Source organism: Rhipicephalus sanguineus, chromosome 7 (genome assembly GCF_013339695.2).
Source record: "Rhipicephalus sanguineus isolate Rsan-2018 chromosome 7, BIME_Rsan_1.4, whole genome shotgun sequence".
Classification (NCBI taxonomy): domain Eukaryota; kingdom Metazoa; phylum Arthropoda; class Arachnida; order Ixodida; family Ixodidae; genus Rhipicephalus; species Rhipicephalus sanguineus.
In genome coordinates this window covers 127,657,325-127,674,724 of record NC_051182.1, presented here as the reverse complement: position 1 = coordinate 127,674,724, position 17,400 = coordinate 127,657,325, and the positions used below count along the sequence as shown (strand labels likewise).

At 51.3% G+C, this 17,400-nt stretch overlaps 2 protein-coding genes and 1 long non-coding RNA gene across 4 annotated transcripts in view; 2 read left to right on the top strand and 1 right to left on the bottom strand.

The window, feature by feature from the left end:
• The window catches only part of LOC125759353 (uncharacterized), a 43,265-nt gene extending 26,507 nt beyond the window's left edge, over positions 1 to 16,758 (bottom strand). Inside the window, exon 1 of the long non-coding RNA XR_007416936.1 lies at positions 16,642 to 16,758. This is a non-coding gene — a long non-coding RNA (uncharacterized LOC125759353). The remainder of the gene's footprint in view (positions 1 to 16,641) is intronic.
• Positions 1 to 16,814, top strand: part of LOC119399875 (uncharacterized) — a 44,991-nt gene extending 28,177 nt beyond the window's left edge. The window contains exon 2 of one of the 2 annotated variants that reach the window (XR_007416935.1): positions 15,273 to 15,466. Coding sequence is in view for 1 of the 2 variants with exons in the window: in XM_049417883.1 (XP_049273840.1) it covers positions 16,385 to 16,693 (309 nt within the window). In the remaining variant the exon portion in view is untranslated. Of the gene's footprint in view, positions 1 to 15,272; positions 15,467 to 16,384 lie in introns of those variants that run through there. The other variant, XM_049417883.1, reaches the window with a different exon arrangement.
• LOC119399872 (uncharacterized) lies at positions 4,795 to 7,103 on the top strand. Its single transcript, XM_037666749.2, has 2 exons — positions 4,795 to 6,231; positions 6,688 to 7,103. The coding sequence occupies exons 1-2, from the start codon at positions 4,843 to 4,845 to the stop codon at positions 6,874 to 6,876; spliced, it is 1,578 nt and encodes a 525-aa protein (XP_037522677.1). The 5' UTR covers positions 4,795 to 4,842; the 3' UTR covers positions 6,877 to 7,103.
• Positions 16,815 to 17,400: the final 586 nt, after the last annotated feature.

Below are 17,400 nucleotides of genomic sequence, written 5' to 3'. Positions count from 1 at the left end.
AGGTTCGGTAGCATCGAAGAGGACGAAAGCATTGCTGGCGTCCATGAATTCGTCGATCTAGGCGACCGTCGTACCTATATTGAGGTGCCTATATTCGTGGCTGATGTTTGTCAGCACTACCTTTGCTTTGCCGTCGCGCAGCTCGGCTATGCCTCGTGCGACGCAAATCTGACGGTTCTGAAGAAGGTGCTGATCGCCCTCAACGAGGCCTTCCAGGTCTGCTGATTTCTGAGTGCCGACAGAAATTATGACGCTGGAGCGAGAGGGAATGGTGACCTGGCCTTCCAGCACATTCAAGGCGTGCTTCCCAGGCGGCGTGTACGGCGGTAGTGCTTTTTCTGTGGATAGTGTCATCGACTTGGATCTCAGATCGATGACTGCACCATGAAGGCTTGAGAAGTCCATACGAAGAATGACATCTCTCGAGCAACAGTGCAGGACTACGAAGTTCGCGGGATAAATCCGGTTGTTAATGGTGAGTCGCACTGTGCAGATTCCCTCCGGCGTTACTAGACGACCTCAAGCTGTCGGGATTTCGGGGCCTTCCCAGGCTGTCCTAACTTTCTTCAGCTTCGTGGCGAACGATCCGCTGATGGCACAATAGTCGGCTCTGGTGTCGACGAGCGCTGTGACGCTGTGGCCATCGATAAGAAGGTCGAGGTCGCTAGTTCGTCGTCTCGCGTTACAGTTAGGTCGTGGCGTCGGGTCACGGCTACGCCGGTTTGTTCCGCTGCTGCCCCGTTGCGTTGTCAGGTCTACATCTCTCCGCGAGGTTTTGTCGTCAGAGCTTTCTCTGGTTCACGTCGTGCCCTGAAGGTTTCGTCGTGGCGTCGTCGTCGGCAGCGGAGGATCTTCAGTATTTCGCCGTACAGCAACCGCACCTCCATCGATTACTGCCCTTAGTTTTCCGGATACGGGCTAGGTGACCAGCCCCGAGGTTGGCCAGTCTATGGTCGGCATTGGAGAGAGACGTAGCGGCCTGGCGATGGCGAAAGGAAAGGTTGTCGGGGTGTTCACTGCGCTCCTGCGAAGTAGTCGGCGATGTCGCGTGGTCGTTCACCCTGCTGTGGACGCGGCACGTCAATGGCGAACCCACGCAATCCCATCTGTCTGTACTGGAACCGGCGGTAGGTGTGGCCAGCTTCTCCGCAATGGTAGCAAAGTGGGCGGTGGGCGGGGGGCGTCAAACGTCGGTCTTCCTCGGCGTGTATCGCTGGCCGGCTGGCGGGCGGTATGACGTTGGTGGTGGCGGCGGTGGTGTCCGGCGGCGGGACTGCGGTGGTGCGGCGTCTCCACGTCGGCGGTGAGGGGGCGCGTTACGGCGGGCTGCAGCAGCGTAGCTCATAGCTTGTGGCTCAGGCTGCACTGATTCAGGTGCTCCCAGAAATAGCTGGATTTCCTGGCGTACGACGTGGCCGATCGGGTCCACTTGAGGCTGGAAGGAGGGCAACAATTTACGCAGCTCCTCCCGCACGATGGCTCTGATGGTGTCACGCAGGTCATCAGATTGCAGCGCCTGAACCTCGCCGTAGGTCGTCGTAGGAATGTGGCGGTTCTACTGCCTCGTACGCATTTTCAGTGTCTTCTCGATCGCTGTCGCTTCCTTCAGGAATTCCTGGACGGTCTTGTGCGGGTTACACATCAGCCCAGCAAAGAGTTCTTGCTTGACTCCTCGCACGAGGAAGCGGACTTTCATCTCCACGAGCATGTCGGGGTCAGCGTGGCGGAACAGTAGGCCATGTTTTCGTTCAGGTGTTGTGCCTGTGTCTCCAATAAGGCCGCGGCCCTTTCTTTTCGGACGACGCTTGTGAACGTCGCCAAACAAAAAATTGCCGCGAATGAGGTCCCAGGTACGGAGTGCGGACTCCCGATTCTCGTACCAGGTCCTCCCTGCGTCTTCCAGGTAAAAGTACACGTGGCGGAGGTTGTCGTCGTCAGAGTTCCACTTGTTAAATGAAGAGACCCTCTCAAACGTCTCCAGCCAGATCTCGGGGTCTTCACATGGTGAACCAGGGAATATCGGCGGCTCCCGTGGCGGCTGCCTCACTATCGCTGCAGGGGACACTGCGGCCGTCATTGTGCTTGTTGTCTTCGTCGCCGTGGCTCTTGGCTTGTCCGGTAGGGGTCCGTATGGAGGGGTAGTCCTTTCAGTCTGCGGCTGGCTCGACTTTCGCTGATGGTATCGGTGTCTTGTTCGCGACGTGGGCAGGGTTCACGGCTTGGCGGGGCCGTCCGGTACATGAACGAGCAGCACCTCCACCAGATGTCACGTGGCCGTGACGTCGACGAACACAACAGAAGGCGTGTTCGAGGTGAAACTGTTTCTTTGGCCGAACTTGTGGCCGGCAAATGAAAACTCTACTACAGCAATACACGCTGTACACTCATAGCGGCGAACAGGGCGTCAGCCGTTGATAAACTGCTCATGGCTGGCACACGCCGTCTTTTATACATCACGCATCGAACTTTCCAGTCTTATCACTGGTGGTCGCGCAAGCTCTGGAATAATCTAGACTATTCGCGTCCTGCGCGCAATTTTAACAAAACGATCTACTACAATCACGAAGCTTCTTGAACACTGCGGCGCGGCCAGCTTCGAGCGTTGATAACCGTCCCTGCTGGTCAAACCCGAATACATCAAAATAAAACAAGCGGGCGTAGCAATATGTATGACGTAAGTTACCTCGGAAGACGTATATGTAATGAGATGTACCATAGTTTCTCTCACAAAACGAACCCTGTATCCCAACGGCTGGTTCACCTTGTGTAATGATTCCCAGTGTTGGCTAAATGTTGCCTAGCATTGTACAGTATTGACGGATAAGTGGCAGGTGCCAGGGCAGCGTTTGACAGCACATGCGAAGCGCCCTAAGTGATGTCATTAAACTTTTTCTTTTACTTGGACCTAGAAACTTCGTCTTCATTGTTTTTCTCGCGCTGTGGGGTTCCTTCACAACGCCTTGTCTTTGGACAGCACCCGGTACACCACTATATCGGCATAGGTATGCGAAGTTTCTGCAGTTCATTCCATCCACAGTAATTCGGTGCACACAAATGTCCCTTTGTAGTCTTCGGAGGGTGGTAGGCTCTTCCATGCCTAATTTTGGATGAAGAAAGTGGATATTGCCTTCTTTCTAACCGGCAGTGCTGCAATAGTGCGGCGCAGTTGATTAGAATATCCTCCACTCTCGACGCATTCTGCAGCCCTCAAGGAAGCCAAATCCCGTCTGGTATGCTCATGGCCGAAAGCATGTTCTGCTTCTTTTCCTGCCAAAGGTGGCAAAACATTTAGTGAGCTGTCAACATTGTGCCGTCCTAATAAATGCGTAGCCGCTTCATATGTGAATAAAGAGGCAAATATATTTAAACTGGGCGGGGCAGATTATAAAGCGCCATTCATTTAGACAAAACAACTGTCTAGCAGCCAGTAGGATCCCCTGAAATCAGCTGACCAATCTCAGCATCTGTCAGCCCTTACTTGTATATTTGACTCTTATTTATTCTTTTTATTATGTACAGTTATTAAGGACAAAAACGCGAAACAAGTCTTTTTTTTTAATGTAAGGACTGCTATGAGCGATCGCTCGAGAAAATCGTCGCATATCGCTACAAATATGCGCGGTAAACATAAGGCTGGCGTAGACATGTAGGCGATTGAGTCAAAATTACGTCAATATAACACGAACTCAAGACGCTGCAAACGAAAGTATCTGCATTACTTAGCCCTAAGTTTTCGCGTTTCAATTCGTAAGCAAGGTACATTTACAACCCCAAATTTCTCAACGTAAGATTCTGGTCATCACGCTTTATCACACTGCGAAGCAGCACGTTATCAGCGATAATCCAGGAACTCTTGTAAAGCGTCGATATCAGTCATCTTGCGTGATTCCAGTGGCTCTGGAATGTCCGGCGCTGTAAACGCAAAGGCATGATGTCACACGAACGTTTCTTTTTTTTTTTTTCATGCGGCGCCGTCGAACCCACGAGGTCCTGAATCTGCTTAGTTTTATGATATCACAGGCATATAAGACGGCGAAATCAGCAGATTAAAGCGCTGACACTCGATAATGACCGTTACGAGTGACTCCTTTGAGCAGTTATATCTGCCGTGGAGGCCCGTAGCCAGGGGGGGGGGGGGGGGAGGGCACCCCTCCACCCGCCTTGAAATTAGATGACACATGGTGTTTTATCGAAAGTAAATCATGAAAATAGGCGTTTTTCTCAAATAGTCAAGGCTTTCAGCATGTAGCCCCCCTCCCCCGGAAAAAATTCCTGGCTACGGGCCTGCTGCCGTGTTACAAAACCAAAACTACGTCACACACCTTCGCCGCGACACACATACGACCACAAAAGCGTTCGCCTTAGCATACGTTAAAGGGACACTAAAGAGCAAAATGATTTTTCTCATTTTAATAAAGTACTATTTCACGATACGAAAAACCGCACGCATGCTGCGAGAAGACGCTTAGTAAGAGAAAACGCGCAAAAACAATATGTGTGCCGACGCCTCCATGAAGCTCTGGTGATTTTCGATTTTCTCGATTTTCTCCTCCATTATAAACCAATGATAGCGAAATTAACGACATTAGAGTTCTCAGAGCACAATTTATCGATCTAAGCCGATTCACTGTTTTTCTTTGTGTCCCTTTTAGGTTGCTTCGAGAGTGACGACAGCACAAGCGCACACCCGTGACGTCACATTATTCAAACTACCGGAACGTATCACGCCTGTGACGAGTGTCACCCGGACGCTCCGCTGCTATATATTTCGGATGAAGTTATCTGGCCACGCCACTTGAAGTTATCATTCGACGAGGGTGAACCGTTGGCTAGCCTATCGAAATGAACGTACGCCTGCGCGCCAACGAACCGCTGAGCAGACTGGCCGAACAGCTCACAGACGTCGGCGGGCCACTGTCCGTAGGGGAGTTGGACCTCACAAACTGCATCGGCGTCGACGTCAACCAACTACTTCCCCTCATCGCCGAATGCGGGCTTCTCCAACGCTTGCGTTGCCCCTCCTGCGCCATACCGCCCAGCAATGTGATCAGGCTTGCGATGCAGCAGCTACCGTACCTTACGGAAGTCGAGTTCTCCTGCCTCGTTGACAGAAATGCCTTGCAGGCCGAGATCAAAAACATAGTCTCATCGAAGTACCCTCCAGGCGGCGGCGCTTTCACCCTGAGACGCATATACTGCGAAGTGGGCCAGCATCACAACTTTGTCCTACTGTTGGCTTTACTGCACCACTCCCCCAATGCGAACGATCTACACGTGCATTTAGTGTGCGGTGATTTCCAGAAGACTGTCGAGGCGTGCCGCGGCCTCCTTGCGACGCACAGACAGCTGGAGACGTTCACGTTCACCTCGGAACTGCCTTCGCCTATCCAGGACGAACCGGTTCCACCATTCGATTTCGCCACGCTCGCCGCCGTCTGCGCAAATATCAGCCACCTGAGGTCCGTAACCTACTGGAGCTGTGCTCGACTACGGGACCTCGCGGATGACAGCGCTGCAAGAGGGATTATGCTATTTCAGACGATCCTGGTCGCTGTTGAGGACGACCTCACGACGGAATGGATTCGTTTGGCCAGCGTGAAACACGATTGGAAGAACGTGCGCCAACTATGCCTCGTCCTGTTGCCGCCGCGCCCGTCCATCTTCTACCCAGCGGCAGGCGGCAACTACCGCGACTGTCTTCGTGCATTCAGCAATGCACTCGCGCACGTCGTCGAGATTAACATAAGCACGTTCCATTTCGAAATTGGTCTCGACGTTACCGCGCTTCTTCAAGAAGGCTCGCTGCAGTTCCTGCAGTCGCTCTCAGCGCCCCCTTGCGGCTTTCGTAGCGTGTCGGCTCTGCGCCGTCTGGCGCTCCACTGCCCCGACTTCCAGGAACTGGACGTCCGCTTCGAGAGGAGGGGCCGCTTTTCCCGGTGCGATGGATGCGAGGGCAATAGCTCCCTTGTTACCGAGGAAGGTACCGAATTTCGCGACGGCGCCAGCCCCGTCTTTCGGAACGGGCTTGCGAGGTTGACCTTGAGCCAACTACACGACGCTGCGTGCCTGTGGTTCATCGAGTCTTGCAAGCCAATGGCCACACTGCGGTTGTCCTACTGCCCTTTGGAGATTCACTACGAGCTTCTGCGTCGCCCGCTCGCCGACAGCAGCGGCCCGAGCTGCCTCATCATTCAGCACCACGTTTTTAGGTTGGACGACACAGCTCTGCTGGTGAGTACCTTTGCCCTTGCCCACACCATTTTCTTGCCGCGAACGCGAAATGTCTCACTGCTTCCCTATGTTCGACTCGTGTGGACGACACCAGAAGTATTACGAATCATGTTTCTCTACGTACTACGCGTTCTCACGTTGCTTACTATGGTTCTAGTTGAGTGCGCGTGTAGCGGTTAACACTGTCATGCTCTAATGGCACTACACTTTAAGCTTCGCTGTGCTATTTTCTGTCGCATATACCAGTGATTGTTTTGCGTCTTAGTGTAATGGCAACAGATTTCAAACCTTTAACCACTTACCGCTGCTGTTTCTGCTATTTTATGATCCTCTGCTTCCAGAAGTTACTACAAACCTGTATACGGACAACTTCTATTCTTTCCAAAATTCTCCTTACGCTGTTCCCTCTCCCGAAACACCGATGAGACCCTAGTTTCCACGTCCTTTCCATTGCAGGCCAACCTTAACCGCTTTGGCCAACTGCGGTACTTGTACCTTCTATTGGAAACGCCTCTGTCACCCAGCGCGGCATCGAATGCCGTGACCGCCGCCAGCCGGAGCCTACCGCAGCTGAAATGCCTGCACGCCCACTACCAGGACGTCGTCGATCCCAACCTTCTCGGCACTATCACGTGGCTGCGGTGACCTGGAGGGGCAAAGGGTGATCGCGTGCTTCGAGGCGGTCCCTGCTTCCAAAGTTGTTCGACGGCTACCTTCATAGGACTCGCAAAGCCGCTCAACCGTGACATCCAGCCGATGCTGTAACTGAAGGCTACGACACTTTTACGAAGGACACGCAAAATTTTGCTGTAGAAAAGACGTTGCACCCTACCTTTCTTTAGTTGGTACATGTGCACTAATAAATAGATCAGACTGTGTGCTTATTGCTTCCTTCTCTCTGGTTGGCTTGGAGCATAGCGAAGCCAGAAACGAGGACACACTCGGACACAAGACTTTTTTTAAATGTTTCGACGAAAATTTTTCAAGTTAGGTGTCGCAAAATCTTCACCATCGGCCTGACTACGCCCCGGCAGGGCAGAGGCCTCTCTCCTGTTTCGTCGATCAACTTGGTACGGTGCTTGTTACGAGTACATTAACCCCGCACGCTTCTGAATCACAACTGCCCGTATAACTTTCTGCCTCCCCCTCCCGCGCTGTGCCGTCTCTTGGAATCCATTCTGTTAATCTTAATGGCAAGTGGTTATCTTCATTTCTCTCTGCATCCCATGCCCATCCCGTCTTCGTGATTTCGACTAAGGTGTCGGCAATGTTTATACGCACAGAAACCGCCCCCATAGCATATCGCTTCTTTGTGCTACACATTACGAAAACAATCTACTGGGTCACCAGCACAAGACCAAGATAATACATTGCTTGTGAAGTGACGTTTCAGGTAGGTTAAGGTAATCAACTTTATAACGAACAATGACACTGTATTGTTTCCACGTTGTTCAGCGAAAAATAGCAAGAGCCCTGTTTGCTTCATTGATCTGACAGATTTCCGTTATTTTGCTTCCATTATATACGGAGGACGTTTCGGCAGAAGTGTAGTCTCTCTTGACGTTTCACTCGTAAGCAATGCCCCGTGACGCGCAGGTGCAGCAGAGCGCGATCCAACCGCGGACGTGCGTCAAGTATTGAACACAGACGCAAGTATAGACATCAATTATATAGACAGATGGTCACTTGTGCCTACGTGTGGGCGGCGTTGATTTAGTTCAGATCACTAAGTTCGCATATCAAAATGCACCTGCGAGTGCGGACCGTGTATCGTGTGAACGTTGAATGAGTGTCTCGATCGTTTTTCTGCACAGGCATTTACAAAAAGAAAACACGCATCTTCCAAGAGGATTTAAAATTTGTAACAATGCAGCTCTTCTTTAGGACCCCTAGCTGTCGTCATTGTTGGCGTGGTCACGCTAAAAAAGGCCACATCACCAAAGTGGAGAGGAGGGTGTCTAATGAGGGGAGGAGAGAGAAATAGGTGACGTGAACGAGCTTACGTAAGGCCGACGATTCAATGAGTGGATTCAGTGGGAGTCACGTGATGAAGCTTACGTGAGGCGGACGATTGAAACAGTTGATTGAAAGGAGATCCGTTGCCCCTGAAATGGCAGGAGGTACACTGGAGGTGACAGCAAAAGATTTAGCAGAAAGAGAGAAGAGTCTAGACTAACCCACGGCGACCAGAGCCGTCGATTGGAACTACATACCTTACTTAGCTTAAATAAAGAAACGAGAAAAAAATGACTCAGAGTTATCTGCGCACAACGAAAGAAGAGAATTTCCTAGAATAGTGAATGGGCAGTGCTTCACTGTTCGACGGCAGTCCCTCGCCCTCAGTCTTTCTGCCATTTCAGGGGCAACAGCTCCCCTCTTACTTCACTCTTTGAATCTCCCGCTTTACGCAAGCTTCATCAGGGAACAATCCCTTTAAAACAACAATTTCAATCGCCCTCCTTCAAAAAAGGGGCCCCGCAACACCCTTCCATGTAATCATCGAATGGCTTCATAAAAAGAGCCTGTTGCCTCACGAGTCGACTGCCGCAAAAATGTTTAGAATCGCCAAGTACGAGTGGAGTTACAGGGATATGTCGCACCCTTCAAGCGCTTTCGCTCTCCTTTCTTACCAGCAGGCACGCTTAATGCTACGCAGAGGGGATGACAAGAGTGAAAGAAAATGCGCTCTTTCGTCAGCTCGCGTTGGGCACTTTCTTTTCTTTTTTTCTTCGAACGCACGGCTTATTTTCAGTGTGATCGCCACCGCGGAAACGTGCCGGCATCCCGCGGCCGCCGCAGTAACTATGTAGCTCGCGGTACTGAAATCAGTCAATCAATAGCCGGGACGTTGCGTTTACGGCATCATTTGTCGAGAGAAGAAGGAACGATTTCTAGGTCAATTCGAAAATTAATTGAAAACACCAGGCCATGTGCAGTGCCGCGATGTTTGGCTCACGTGTTTTCAGGAGCCTCAACTACCGATGGGCAGCATTTTCTAACCATGCCAAAAAAGTGTTGCAAGGCCCCTGTTGAAAATAGAATAGTGGGGCATAGTCTTGAGGGTGGGGACAGGGTCGAAAGGAGGAGGAGAACGAAGTGGATTCGGAGCGAGCCTTCATGAAGTAAAGACGTGTTCCTGAACTACGACCACGGGTCCTCGTTATTTACATTTTTGGTGCCGTGAAACCCGGGAATGGTCATTCGTGGACTACAATGACTTCGGCCGAGCGTCTTCAGAAGGTGCGTGGAACTCTCAGGGTCAGCGTCTCTCGTATTATTGCGCTCCTGACAGAACTGCTGCAGAATCCCGATGCCGAAGCGCGCCGTGTCATGAAGCACGTCAACTTTTTGAAGAGCAAAGAAGCTGAGCTCCGCCAGTTAGACAGGAAGATCCTCGACGTTATTGAAGACGAGGAACTTGACAAGGAACTCGACGAGTCTGCAGAATATCATGAGAAGGTCTTGTATGCCATCGCTGATGGGCAGTATTTCCTGTCTGAACGCGAACAGTCTGTTCTGCTACGTGACACGTGCTATTCCCCTTTTGCTTACGCTAGACGTGACAGCGGAAACTACAACCGAGCTGGTTCGTGTAAAATCGCCGACGACTGTGACAGCACCTCCGAAGGCATGCAAAGAGACATGACAAGTTTCGAAGGCTCAGATTCCAACCACAAAAGCGGATTGTCTGCGAGTCCACAAAGGGATGAAAAAGAGAATACCATCGAAGCGACGATGATGTGCGTGGAAGATCCTCCTGAGCAAACATTGCACGCTGTTACTTGGACAAGAGAGGAACAGCCATTGGAGAACTGTGGTAGTATTCAGAAGAGGGATAAAGAACCGAAAGAGGATCAAGCGATAGGCATTCTCGAAAGTACAGGCGGCAGTCGTGAAAATGGTGGAAGCTGTGGAATGAATAATGAGGTTCAAGTTGACGAACAGTTTGTCTCCAGTGAGCAACTGAAGCGTGGAAAGGAAGAAGTTGCCGACAGTTTGCACACCTGCAGCAATGACTCCTTCGACGGAGCTAGCAGTCGTGCCGTGTTTTTCTTGGAATCTGCGTCGTTGGATGCACAGCCTGGATGTCAGGATTTTGTTCCGTTCAGCTTCGTGGAACTGGACGAGGTTATGACTGAGCGAAGGGAGGATCGCGTACACAAGGAGGAGAAAGCGCTGCTTCTGCCTCGGGAAGAGAGGTGGAGGGTCCCGAAAACGAAGCCGAAGAAATACCACCACCACGCGAACCTACTGTGCGAGCATCTCAACGAACATATCCCTACCGAGAAGCGGGAGAGTCAGGCACCGGGACTCGTCACTGACGTGGTGAACCGATCAGGAGAACAAACGTCGATATCGGCAACCTGCTCGAAATTCGGGACTTCGCAGGGTTCGGGCCGCCGCAAGAAACGTCGCTGGAGGCATCTAGGCACATGGAGAAGACTCCCCAACGCTGCAGCAAACCGTCTGCAGGAGAACCTTAGTGCGGAGTACAACAACAATGCCACACCGAGATGGAAACGACGGAGATGGAAGCGCGCACCTCATTTACACGTCGGATGAGCAGGCTTCATCACCGATTGGCGTCTGAGACGCGGTGACAGTGCAAGAACAGCTGTCCGAGTGATGTGACTGCATCACGGACGCGATAGTCACAGCCTGTTCCGTTTGTTTCGCTACGGGCCGTGGTGAAACCGGCCGGTGCAAAACCTCTGTGTAATGGAAGCCACAAAATGACTGATGTGACGTTTTTTGTCCTCTCCCCCTCGGAGGATGTTGAAAATAGAATAGTGGGGCATAGTCTTGAGGGTGGGGACAGGGTCGAAAGGAGGAGGAGAACGAAGTGGATTCGGAGCGAGCCTTCATGAAGTAAAGACGTGTTCCTGAACTACGACCACGGGTCCTCGTTATTTACAGCCCCTTTAAGGTTCATCACGTGACCTTCCTTCCAGTTCCCTGTTTGCATTGCCCGCCTTACGCAAGCGTCATCATGTGACCACCTTTCCCTCAACGCCTCTCCACCCTTGTCACGTGCCCTTTTTAGCGCGACCACGCCAATGACGCCGAGAGCACAGAGTCCGCATCAACGCCTTCACTGTAAAACTGTTCCGACTCTAAGGGTCCTATTAAATTTGGCATGGCACGCAGGAAACCCGTATTAATGAATCATATGGGTTTGACTAGCTCCTGCTAGCAGATTAAACCAGATTTGGTCTTTCCTCGGTTTTATTGAACACTGCGTAAGCTTTACCGCGAGTCGAAATAAAGCTCATGCAGATTAGCTCCCGCGCCAACGGAGGTGATGAAGTCATTAAGTTCTTTAGCATGCCCGTCAAGCTCACAGTGTAAGCGTCCATGTACTGCGCATATAATCCGACTAAGCCGTCACGGCAACTGACAAATAATTTGGTGACGTATCAACCGTGCGCCGTGCTGGGTAACAGCCTTATACATAAATGAAACATGAAACGTTTAATTGTTTCACGGGAAAGGAGGCGGAGGGGTAGCAATACTACGCCAAAAAAAAAGTACCCGACACTCATTCGGACAAGAGGAGTCAGCTGACCAATCTTCATCTGTGTCAGCATTTATAGTTGTACGGTTTCGTTTCAAGTTGTTATTTTTACTCTGTGGGTTCAGGTCCACCAACTACGATAGCAAGAATACAGTTGCCGCCCGCTCTTCCATGCCCAGAAGCAGCACGCTAGCTATGATAATCCACGAAATCATCTCGAAGCGTACGTAACATCGATGCCGCGTGATGCCAGCGCATCTGAAATGCACGCTGTTGTGAACGCCCACGCATGATCTCGAAGGAACTTCATATCCTATGAAGCCTCGTCGTATGCACCAGGCCCTGTATGTATTTATTTTTCTCAAAAAAAAATAAACATAATGGCCGTTATGTATCCGTCGGCCGCTTCGAATAGTTACCTCCGCCGAGCTAAAACAGCACAACTCGGCCAAACTTCTTCAGAAACACAAACATACGCATAAATTTGCGCAGCGTTCCTAATTAGTATGAGCAAGGTATCTTCGCAGCGCCTCTTCCCCCTCCCCCAAACCTGTTGGTCGAATACAAAACACCAAATGCTACACAATGGATGAAAAAATGAAAATTAAGCGATGACACGCCGCCGATAATGGCCTGCCTTTGGTCTGTGCCTTTCCTGGATCAAAGATGGGCAGTCAAGGATTCTTGGAATTCAACATGAGGGAACTATGGCCGCCATTATCCTGAAATACCTTCGTGGCCATAACCCTGCTTTTTAAATAATGTCGGATCGTGTCCGCCTGATTAACGATATGAGGCAGATTTAGCGCAATCTCACCCCCCCCCCCCCCCCCCGGACAACTAAAGGGTGCGCACGCATATCATCATAGGCTTCCAAAGCAACTTCGGGCGGCACCACTACTCTTATCGCAACTAGGGGCATCCACGGCCACAGCACTGCCGCCCCCGTTTCCGCGCACGCGCAGAGCTCTCGTATTGCATCTGTGGTGCGTCACAATGTAACTATTGCTGACCAGAAGTGCTTTGGGCCGAATGAGGAGCGCATGTGCGCACGTGTCCTTGCCGCCGCCGCCGGCATATCCGGCGACAAACCGCCTTCGCGGGCAGCGTTTGCCCCCATTTTCACATTGGTCATCCGCGCAAGCGTCGAGCCCAAACTTTAGCTCGGGTTCCCTATACGCCCTTTCAAGTGTTCGCCTTGCAATCTCGGCTCGCATTCTCAAACGATCGCGAAAGGCGACAGCATCGCGTTTGGCGACGTAGAATGTGATGCGTTCGATAACTAAAGAAACACTTGCCTGTAACGTCATTGTTGCACTGGCCGTTGGTGTTACGAATGTCTCACAACACAAGAGTGAGCGCACCGTAGGAGCGCAGAGCGACCCGAGTGCGGCGTTTTCGAGCGTATGCTGGCTTCTACGCAGGGGCTAGGCTTGGCTGTGGCTATTTGAAAAATAGGACGTGTTGAAAGTGCTTCCAACGTTCTTTTGTGCAATTGTTTAATGCACAGTATAATCTTTAAAGAATACAACTTTGCGTGTAATGTATTTTTGTTGAGACTTTACCACGGGGTACTCGGAGAGTTCAGCTGTAGTGTGCCGCCGCGCGCCTGCTCTTCTCTCCGCTGTCTTTTCCATCTTTCTCTCCCTTTCCCCCTCCCCTTAGTGTAGGGTAGCAAACCGGATGCTACAGTTCTGGTTAACCTCCCTGCCTTTCTCTCGTTTTATTATCTCTCTCTCTCTCTCAACATGTTGCCGGCGCGCGATAAACCAGGCGAGCGACGCACGGTTCATGTTCCTGGAACGTTCAAACCACCAAAAATCACGCGCTGGCAGAGAACAAGTACTGAAAAAACCCCGAGGTAATGGTCGCTGAAAGCTTCAGAATGAAAATGCTGCGCACATCCACCGAGGATTAAGCACTAGAAGCTACCGTCTGTGTCACTGGAATGATAGACTTCACCACCAACCGAAGGTGATAAGGTGGGTTCGCTTATTCCAGGCATGTCAGGAGCACCGTAGAGCACCGTCATGTCGACAGAAATACTAGATGGCGCCCGCACTTTTCCGGTTTTGCTCAATAGCCAATCAGAGCGCCCCAAAGGCGATACTTTTGCCATTGTCGCCTTTTGCGATCGTTTGAGAATACGGCCCCTGTTTAGTGTGCGTCATCAGTGACGAGAGCACCACGGCTCCTCCGTGATGTCATATTCTTTATACCTTTCGTCTCGTATCACGTCCATGACGAATGTCACCCGTCCAAGGGTCATGTGGGAGGCTTCAGTGATCTAACGAAGGCCACGCGAAGCTATCGTTCAACAAGCGCGAACTGTTCGCCCGAGCACCGAAATGAACGTACGCCTGCGCGCCAACGAACCGGCCAGCAAACTAGCCGAGCGGCTGAGCCACGCCGGCGGACCATTGGCGGTGAGAGACTTGGACCTCACAAATTGCTTCGACGTCAACGTCCATCAACTGGTTACCCTCATTACACAATGCAAGCTACTCCAACACTTGAGGTGCGCCGCCTGCAACATACCGCCCAGCGACGTGTTGATGTTGGTGACGCAGCGGCTACCGCACCTCGTTGAAGTAGAGTTTTCCTGCCTCGTCGACAGAAGGATCATGGGCGCCGAGATTAGTCGCCTAGCCGGAATGGCGTGCAATCTAGACTGCAGTGCTCTGAAACTGCAACGCGTGTACGTCGAAATTGGACAACAGCACAACTTCCGCCTACTCTCCATCTTCCTGCGTTGCTGCCCGAACGCGAGCTCCCTACACGTGCACCTAGTGTGCGGTGAATTCCATGAAGCCGTTCGGGAGTGCCACACCCTCCTTGAGATCACAGACAACTGGACACGTTCAGGTTCACATCCGAGCTGCCTTCGCCCGTTCAGTGCGATCCGCCCGGTGCTTTCAATTTCGCCGTCTATGCCGCAGTCTGCGCCAACGTCACCTACCAGAGGTCCAAAAACTTGCGGAGCTGCGCACGACTACAGGACCTCGCGGAGGCCGGCGTCGAACCTCAGACTATACCATTTCAGACGACCTTGGTCGCGGTCGAAGACCAATTCACACCTGAATGGCTTCGCACGGCCAGCATCACACACGACTGGAGGGACGTGCGACAACTATGCCTCGTACTATTTCTGCCCACACCTATCTAATACCTTCCCAGCGGCGGACGGCACGTACCGCGACTGTCTTCGCGAGTTCAGCACGCGGCTCAGGCAGCTAGTCGAGCTTAACGTAAGCTCGTTCCATTTCGGACCCGGTATCGACGTCACCGCATTCTTTGAGGGCGGCTGGATGCCGTTCCTGCAATCGCTCTCGGCGGCCCCTTGCGGTTTTCGCAGCGTCTTGACCCTGAAATGTCTGGCGACGTACTGTCCCGATTTCAAGGAACTGGACGTTCGCTTTGAGAGTAGAGGTAGCTTTTGCCGGTGCGCTGGATGCGAGTCTGAACACCTTTACGTTAACGGATTTCACAGCTTCGCCAGTCCCGTCTTCCGGAACGGGCTTGCCAGGTTGACACTGAGCCGAGTGCACGACGCTGCGTGCCTGTCGTTCCTCGAGTGCTGCAGGCCAGTTGCTACACTGCGGTTGTCCTATTGCCCTTTGGAGCTGGACTACGAGCGTATGTCTCGCGCGCTCGCCCACAGCAGTGATCCTATCTGCCTTATTTTACAGCACCATCTCCTACGGTTGGGCGACACGGATCTGCTGGTGAGTGCCTTTGCGTTGTGCATACCCTTTCCTTGCCACAAACGGGAAATACCTCCTTGGTTCTTTACATTCGAAGCGTCTCGACGACAGTAACTGTGGCCAATTTTTAGATTCATCTTTCTCTATACCATTCGGGCTTCTTGCTTAGGATGGTTAAAGAGGAGTGCCTGTGACGCCGCATTGTAATACTCACGTGTCATAATTCACCGGGCTGTACGCTTACCGGGCTGTTTTCTCTGGTGCATATCACTGATTGTAATGGTCCTCGCCATCATCCTTAGCCTGTTTTAGCCTTCTGCAGGACGAAGTCTTCTACCAATGATCCCTATTCACCCTATCCAGTGCGAGCTGGTTCTGATTTATCCCTGCCAACTTCTTAATTTCGTCCCTCAATCTAACTCTGTCTTCCTCCACTGTGTTTCTCATTCCTTGGTAACCGTTCCGTTGCTCCTACTGCCGTCCGGCTCTCGGTCCTACGCGTTACGTGGCCACCACAGGTTCATTTCCTTCGCTTGAAGGAAATGAACCTGTTTGTCCCATGACAAGTTCTATCGTTCTGTCGTAGTCTTCTGATCCCTTAATGTTACCCGTATCGTTTCTAGTCCTAGTTCATCATGCGTGGTTCTCAACTTTTTGCCTGGCTGCTTATCCCCATGTTCCCCTACAGTGCACTGCAAAAGCCATTTGTAAGCAGTGTAGTCAACGTGTGTGTGGCTGTATGTGTTATGCGATTTTTAAGATATTACTGTTGCTTTTATTACATCAAGATTCTGTTTCTAGACTTTACTGCAGACCTACAGATTCAGTCTATCGTGCTACCGACAGCTCCTGTTGCGTGTTAGTCGCCTTCGAGCTGTTTGAGCTTCCGAGTCACCGGTATGGCCAAAAAAGTTCGACGTTGTTTCTATTACAGGAAAACCTGCACCGCTTCACCGACCTCCAGTACTTGTACCTCCTGTTGCACACGCGTCTGGACGAACGAGAGTTACCCAGTTCTATGACTTGCATCTTGCGGAGCCTACCACAGCTGAAGTGCTTCCACGTCCACTACGTATGCGACGCCAATCCCGAAGTCCTTAGGACGGCAACCTGGATGCGTGGACCAGGCGGGGCAATGAGCGACGAACTGGTACGCGGTGGTCGCTGCTTCCAAAGTTGCTCAACGGCTACCTTCATAGGACTCGCAAAGCCACTGAACCGCGACTTCCAGCCGATGCTGTAGTTAAAGGCTGGCAAACTTTTATGAATGACAAGCACAATTTGCTGAAGATAAGAAGTTGCGCCTTACCTTGCTTTAGTTGGTACATGTGCACTAATAAACACGGTACACTGTGTGCTTATTGTTTCTTCGTCATGGGATGGCTTGGTTCGTAGCGAAGCATGAAACAGAAATAGCAAGAATGTACAAGCGCACACAACAATTTTACCACTTCCAACGACAAATTCTTAATTTTGGTGTCGGTAAAACTTCATCATCGGCCTCACTACGCCCACTGCAGGCGCATCTCATCTCCAATGTTTCGTCAATCAACCCTGTCCGGTGCTTGCTGCGGCGATGTTATCCCTTGAAACTTCGTAATCGCATCTGCCCATCTAACTTTCAGGCTTCTCCTCGTGCGCTTGGCTTTCTTTGGAATGCTGTCTTTCTTTTTTTTCTTAACAGCGGTCACTTTGCCTTTGCTCTATGCCCTGCCCATTTCTTCTTTATTTCGACTGAGATATCGATAAAGCTCATGCGCATAGAAACAACGCGACTAGCATTGTCTCGGCTTTGTGCCACATTGAAAATTGCTTGAATAAAGCAATCTTCGAACTACTTCGTCGCCATCACAACAAAAGATAACAGCGATAATAATTGTAGGTGTAGACACCTTACAAGACACGCTTAGATAATCTACTTCTTTAGCGAACAATGAGATTGGATTGCTG

Coding starts and splice junctions, on each gene's coding strand:
- LOC119399872 (XM_037666749.2), top strand. CDS start 4,843: ATGAACGTACGCCTGCGCGCCAACGAACCGCTGAGCAGACTGGCCGAA. Junction 6,232..6,687: donor TGGACGACACAGCTCTGCTG/GTGAGTACCTTT, acceptor TTTCCATTGCAG/GCCAACCTTAACCGCTTTGG.